This window comes from Poeciliopsis prolifica, unplaced genomic scaffold (assembly GCF_027474105.1).
Source record: "Poeciliopsis prolifica strain line A6 unplaced genomic scaffold, Auburn_PproV2 SCAFFOLD206, whole genome shotgun sequence".
Lineage (NCBI taxonomy): Eukaryota > Metazoa > Chordata > Actinopteri > Cyprinodontiformes > Poeciliidae > Poeciliopsis > Poeciliopsis prolifica.
Genome location: NW_026562581.1, coordinates 1 through 7,500, shown reverse-complemented (window position 1 = coordinate 7,500; position 7,500 = coordinate 1). Strand labels below are relative to the sequence as shown.

The 7,500-nt window shown below is 46.1% G+C and overlaps 1 protein-coding gene across 1 annotated transcript in view; it reads right to left on the bottom strand.

Annotated features, from left to right (window-relative positions):
- Window positions 1-5,256, bottom strand: part of LOC129356888 (glycine receptor subunit alpha-3-like) — a 29,523-nt gene extending 24,267 nt beyond the window's left edge. Inside the window, 1 exon segment of the mRNA XM_055026429.1 lies at window positions 5,071-5,256. Within this exon segment, the coding sequence (XP_054882404.1) occupies window positions 5,071-5,132 (62 nt within the window). The 5' untranslated portion in view covers window positions 5,133-5,256.
- Window positions 5,257-7,500: the final 2,244 nt, after the last annotated feature.

Below are 7,500 nucleotides of genomic sequence, written 5' to 3'. Positions count from 1 at the left end.
CCCGAGCTTTGACTGTTCCCGGGCTTTGACTGTTCCCGGGCTTTGACTGTTCCCGGGCTTTGACTGTTCCCGGGTTCCCGAGCTTTGACTGTTCCCGAGCTTTGACTGTTCCCGGGCTTTGACTGTTCCCGGGCTTTGACTGTTCCCGGGTTCCCGAGCTTTGACTGTTCCCGAGCTTTGACTGTTCCCGAGCTTTGACTGTTCCCGGGCTTTGACTGTTCTCTGCTGCCAGTTTTTGTCGTTGTTATGAAAACTTTCACCGGGTGGTTCCAGGTTCTGCTCGGCGTTTTTCTCCAGTTTCCGAACAGGAAGAAAATCCACTGTAATGTTTCTGCGAACCAAAGCGATTCATCTGTGAAGACTTTAATAGCCGTCGTGTTTCATTCTTCATGCTCCAGGAACTCTGAGTGATTCCTCTGAGTGATTCTTCAGCCGGCGGCGGCGGAGCGTCAAGCAAACACCAAAAACCCATTTGGCTCCGTCCGGTCACTAAACCGTTCCTCCTGGAAACACGCAGCAACATCTGTTCTGCTCCCTGGATTTCCTTCCGTGTTTGGAGTCCAGCGGAGCGGACGTCCAGGTTAACACGCTGCGGCCTCGCCGCAGCGTGTTAACCTGAAATATGCATGCCTGTCTTCTGCTCCAGCAGCAGCTGCTCATTACGCGGCGCAGTCATCAGCTGCTGCTGCTCCAGGATGAGGTCAGGCGCCTGCGGGCCGCGCCGCTACCTCCAACACGGCCGATCCGCCTGCTGCACCCAGACATCCATAATGCATGAGTGCATAACGCGGCGCGGCGCGGCGCGGCGCGGCGCAGCGGGGGGCAGGAAGCAGAGACGCTTCTGGAAGCAGCTGCTTCCCTTCATCAGTTCAGCTACTATTATCAAAATGTTCGTCTCAGCAGATCTGAACGAAGTCTGCGAACTTTTCACCGAACAAGAACCGAGACTCATTTGGCCCAGAAATGAGCATTTATGCCTCCCCATTGGACCGGGCTTTGACTAGACACACACTGGATTAAATCAGTTTTTCAGTGAAGAAATGCTCCATAAATGTATTTCATTCTTTATTATTATTATTTTATTTGGGATTCCTGTCCGGCCCGTTTGCGGTTCTGGTTCTGGTTCCTGTTAATCAGCTGCAGGAGGAAAACAAACATCCTGAAATAAACCTGGGTTCCCAGAGAAGCCTGGAGGTTTTCTGGCGCAACATCCAGAGCGGGTCGACTGGCGCCTGCAGCCAAATGTTCACTTACTGAGAGGAGCCTTCATCACTCCTCCTCTTCCTCAGGCGGCTGACCCGCCGGATGTCTGCAAAACGTTTTGTGTTTTGTGTTCCTCATGTCAGGAAGACATAGATCTATCACACATAGAGTGGAACCCTCACTTTTTTCTAGAAGTTCTGGTGATTCTGGAATGAAACCCCAGAATTCAGAACATCAGATCAATAAAAATGATCAATTTCACAGAACTGATCGTCGCTCTGCTCTCAGTTCTGGTGTGAGCTGAAGTCCTGCATCAGTAGAACCAGAACCGGAACCGGAACCAGCATGACCTGAGTTAATCCAAATCATCACTGACTGGACCTCCATCCAGGCTCTGGTTCTGTCCAGTCTCGGACTTCCAGATGAAATTAAAACTTTACTTTCATCTGAAAACAGAACTTTGGCCCGATTCTGGTTCTGCTTGGCCCAAATGGCTGCCCAGGTTCTGGAGAAGCATAAATGGATTCTGCTTCATTTTAAGGCTGCGGTTGTTGCAATACTGAACTTTTTTCTTCCACTCAACTTTCTACAAATATGCTTATATTCACAGGTTTTTTCCCTTCCCTTCTCTTTTAGCTTCATTTCTGTTTAATTTTTTTATATGTAACATTTCTGACTTACAGTAACATTTAAAAAAATTTAACAATAAAATATATTTTTCACTAATAAAACAATAAGATTGCAAATAAACTTTAACATTAAATAATAGTGATAAAGTTAAATTAATGCTATTCCGTAATAAATATAAATTCATGCTATAGTCTGTAATATAGGATAAACTGAAATTTGTTCTTATGCAGTACTTTTGGGATGCAATATTTGGTATTAGTATTCCTGACCAAATTCATTTCGTCAGGATCTGTCTTCCATAGAGTGCAGAGATCAGAAGGTACATTTCAGGCTTTTTTCTCATGATTTCCAGATAAACAGTTCAATGTTTCCTGCACCTTCATCAGGTTTATTATCAGGAATATTCCTGCATAATCCGGGTTAATCCAGAGTCTGTTTCAGTGAACCGCAGGTCAGATGTTTAACGCTGATAAATCAACCTGTTGGTACCGGATCATTTGGACCCGCTCCAACAGCTCTGAACACTCAGAAAACAGCTTTTAATAAACTGCATCCAAAGGAAGGTCCGGGTTCTGGACTCCGGATCAGAACATCTGTAGTTCTGATCATAAACATCATAAAAGCTCTGGCTGGTTTCCTCAGAGATGCGATGAAATGGAGTTGGAGTCGCCAGCAGGGGGCGCCGTGTCACTAATGTCTGGCCTGCTAACCCGATGTTGCCTCATGAGTTAGCTACCGACCGGCTAGCTAAGCTAACAGCATAATATGCTATTTAGCCTTACATAAGAGAAGTTGTATTCATGAAATTATAGATGTCAGTTTCAAACTAAACATTTATTTTGAAGCTAAATAATTTGTCAGCAATCAAAATACTATCTAGTTAATGATTAACTTAAGTACTTAGTTTAAACTATTTCATGGCTAGCTTAGTATCAAGAGTGAAGCTGAAGTGAGTAAGCTAACTGTAACTACTTTGCTACCAAGGAATTTATTTAGTTTGAATCTAACAGTTAGTTTGCAAAACTAAATATTTAGGGAGAAGTTGAGCATTTAATTAGCTCACTACTTTAATTAGCTCTAAGCTAGCTAAACATTTTGTTAGCATTGATATTATATTGGTTAATGATTTGCAAATTAACTTGCAGAAGTGGACTATCAAAATAAAAGCTGGGCATTGAGAACTTCTATAAAAAGTCCTGATGAGACTGTATACGAAGCTGATGCTAAAGCTAAGTATTTAGTTGTTGAACTAAGTGTTTATCTCCAGTATTTGGAGCCGGCTGCTTTGACCTTCAGGTTTCTCTCCTCCATCTGGCTCAGACACTGAGGAACATGGCGGCTGAGTAAAGATGGCGCTGAGTGGCTCAGACATGAAGCTGCTGCTGCAGAAACCATTTTGTCCATTTTGCTTCATGTGTTCATTCTCTGAGCCCTGAGATCTGCTTCTTCCTCTCCCCTCCCGCGTTGCTGTGCCTCCCGCTGCGGGCGACTCCAAGCCAAAGCAGCGCCAAGAGGCGGCCGGACGTTTCCAGAGACTCGTAACAGAGGACGGACGTTGAACAAGTCATCATGGAAACCATGAAGAGCAGCTGCTCAAGCCACTCGGAGCCATCAGAGCTGGGAACTATAATCCCATTTGAACAGTTTGTATATTTGCAGCTTTTGTTGGAATAAAACAAAAGGGAAAAACAAAATGTGAGATTTGGATTGTCAGAAAATGGTGTGGATTTGGATCCAGACTGTCGTCCTGTTAGATCTGATCTCTGAATCCATCCATGACCCGTAAGCTGAGCCCACTTCCTGTCAGAGACACAAAAACCAACAGAAAAACTTTTTTCCTGCTGGAGGATCAAAATAAAGTCATTATGCAGATTCACTCAGAATGAGGAGATGATGTCATCATCAGCAACAGGAAGTGGAATAAACACACGTCACCACAACCAGCGGCTACATTTCTACACCTGATGCGTTCGCAGATGAAATCATTTCTAAACTGTGGCAACAGGAACCACCTTCAGTGGAACCAGCAGCTGCTGGGAACGTTGGGAGCAGCGACAGACTGGGAGTCTGACCACAGCTGGGAGGAAGGATCTGCAGCAACGCCGCTTTCTGCACCCCGGACGCAGCCGCCGGGAGGGACGCAGCCGCCGGGAGGGACGCAGCCCGGGAGGGACGCAGCCGCCGGGAGGGACGCAGCCGCCGGACGCAGCTTTTTAAAAACGCAAATCCAGTTCATCTTCTGCCCAAATGTTCTCTCTTCCAGTGTTTTGTCCACACAGTTAATAATTAATATCCAAACTTTAATATTTATTAAGGTTTTATTATAATCATTTAATTCTGCTAGAGGCTGATTTATATTATTCTGAAAACTGATCTAATGTACCATTTACCAAATTATAAATATAAACAGGAATTTATGCTGCAAGAAAAATAAATTAAAAGCTCTCATCATCATCATCATCATCATCATCATCTTCTTCTTCATCATCACCATCATCTTCATCATCTTCTTCTCTTCATCATCATCTTCTTCTTCTTCATCATCACCATCATCTTCACCACCATCATCTTCATCATCATCATCACCTTCACCATCTTCATCATCATCATCTTCATCATCATCATCATCTTCATCATCATCTTCATCATCACCATCATCTTCATCATCACCATCATCTTCACCACCATCATCATCATCATCACCTTCATCATCATCATCATCACCTTCATCATCATCATCACCTTCATCATCATCATCACCTTCATCATCATCATCATCATCATCATCACCTTCATCATCATCATCACCTTCATCATCATCATCACCTTCATCATCATCATCATCACCATCATCACCTTCATCATCATCATCATCACCTTCATCATCACCATCATCACCATCATCATCTTCATCATCATCATCATCATCACCACAGGAGCAGATTTCCAGAGTAATCCCGGCTGGTTCTGGTGTTTCTGGTTCTGTAGCGGGGGATGAATGAAACTGGACCTCCTCACTAAACACATCTGAAGGAACCACGAATGGTTCTGAACGTTACCATGGTGATCCTAGAGCAACACTTAACTTTCTGATGACAAAACACGAGAAGATTTTCCTGTGAAACCAGAACCGGAACCAGAACCTGTCTAGACCGGCAGTGGAGAACCCTCGGAGCAGGACCCTCTCTGACCCCACCCGGACCATTCCCGGGCCGCGGACCCCAGCGCTCCTCTCACCTGACCAGCAGCAGCAGCTTCCAGCCCACCAGCGCGCGCCCCGCCGCTTCCCGCCGCCTCATGGCTCGTCCTGCGCGCGCTCGCGCCCTCCGCTGCCTCGCGCTCCAGGTGAGTTCAGGCGGCGCGCGGGTCGCAGCTCGTGGACATCCCGCCGAGACTCCGGAAGTTAAGCGGCGGAGCAGCTTCCCGTCAGCAGAGAAGAGCGGAGATGAAGCTGAGGAAGAGGAGGGAGAGCGCCCAGATGTCACCCCGCCCCCTGCTCTGATTGGCTGAACCGCGGGCAGCTCAGCCAATCACAGCTCGGCTGATGCCTCAACATGTGGAATCTAATCAGCAACTTTCTACAGATTTACTTTACTAAACATTTAGTTAGTAGTTTACTGACTAAAACATTCAGCTCATAGTCAACACTCAGCTCTAAATATTTACTTTGAAATAAGCAGAAATATTAGTAAGTCACCTAAATATTAAGTTAATATGTAACTTCAAGCTAAGTATTTATCTTTGAGCCAGCTAAATCTTACCTTCAAGCTAAATCTTTACCTTCAAGCTAAATCTTTACCTCAAGCTAAATCTTTACCTTCAAGCTAAATCTTTAGCTTCAAGCAAATCTTTACCTTCAAGCTAAATCTTTACCTTCAAGCTAAATCTTTACCTTCAAGCTAAATCTTTACCTCAAGCTAAATCTTTACCTTCAAGCTAAATCTTTAGCTTGAGGCGGTTGGTGCGTTTGGTGCAGCTTGCATCGCCGCAGATCCTCCGTGGCCTTTTCAGTCCAAACCTGTCAGATCGCATCTTTCAGAGCCGCCAGCAAGGAGTTCCTCTGAGAGGCGATCATGTCCAGCAGCAACAAACAGTCTGACCTGCAGGCAAAGCCCCGCGGCCCCGCAGAGCCGCGGGCCAGAGCCGGCTGCACAAGTCAGAAGCTAGAAAGAAACAGTAAGCGCGGCTGGATGTGACGTCCTTCCTGGACGTCCGCGTCAAAGAAGACTCGGGGCTCCAGGTTCCTCCTCACACCTGATCCTGCAGCTGCACGGCGACACGCCTCCCATGTTCACCGTTTCACTGTTTCAGCTCCACAAGTATCGATGCACAAGGGAAAATACTGCAGGAGGAGATGATGTTGACAGCAGGAGCTCAAGCCAACATCTTCATTTCCAGGTTAAGTCTTTGCTGTACCCCGTTTCTGCCACTAGATGTCCTCAATTACTCCCGCCTCCACCTGTTCATTATCCACCTGGCCACGCCCAGTCTGGATCTGGCCACGCCCAGTCTGGATCTGGATTCCCATTAATGCTCCAGTTTCCTCCTGCAGGAATGTGGACTTTGACTTCGTTGTTTAATGGACGTCATTTGTAAAGATACGCTGTAAAAAATGAACATAACATTTAGGGGTTCCTTTTTCTAATTCACATTTCTACCATATTATTCATTCATCCACACTTTCAAACTAAATTTCATACTTAGCTTTGAGGTAAACTAAATGTCTAGTTTATATTTAGCTAAATATTTATACTTGTGGGCTGCACAGTGGTGCAGTTGGTTGCCCTGTTGCCTTGCAGCAAGACGGTCTTGGGTTTGATTCCCGGCCCGGGGTCTTTCTGCATGGTGGCTTCTCTCGGTTCTCCAGCTTCCTCCCTCCATCCAAAAACATTAATTTAGTTGAAAACTGTACATAGAAATGAATTAATAACACGGTGAAAATATGGATTTGGAAAATGAAGCCTGAAGTTTTTCAGACTAAAACAACCAAATTATTGCTGCAAACTTTAGACGCAGCACAACAGGCAGGAACCTTAAGTGTGTGTGTGTGTGTGTGTGTGTGTGTGTGTGTGTAGTGTGTGTGTGTAGGCGTGTGTGTGTGTGTGTGTGTGTGTAGGTGTGTGTGTGTGTGTGTGTAGGGTGTGTGTGTAGGGTGTGTGTGTGGTGTGTGTGTGTAGGTGTGTGTGTGTGTAGGTGTGTGTGTGTAGGTGTGTGTGTGTGTGTGTAGGCGTGTGTGTGTAGGTGTGTGTGTGTGTAGGCGTGTGTGTGTGTGTGTGTGTGTAGGTGTGTAGGTGTGTGTGTGTGTGTGTAGGTGTGTGTGTGGTGTAGGTGTGTGTGTAGGTGTGTGTGTGGAGGTGTGTGTGTGTGTGTGTGTGTGTGGGTAGGTGTGTGTGTAGGGTGTGTGTGTGTGTGTAGGTGTGTGTGTGGTGTGTGTGTGTGTGTGTAGGGTGTGTGTGGTGTGTGTGTAGTGTGTGTGGTGTGTGTGTAGGTGTGTGTGTAGGTGTGTGTGTGTTGTGTGTGCGTGTGTGTAGGTGTGTGTGTGTGGGTGTGTGCGTGTGTGTAGGTGTTGTGTGTGTGTGTAGGTGTGTGTGTGGTGTGTAGGTGTGTGTGTAGGTGTGTGTGTGTGTGTGTGTGTGTGTGCGGTGTGTAGGGTGTGTGTGTGGTGTG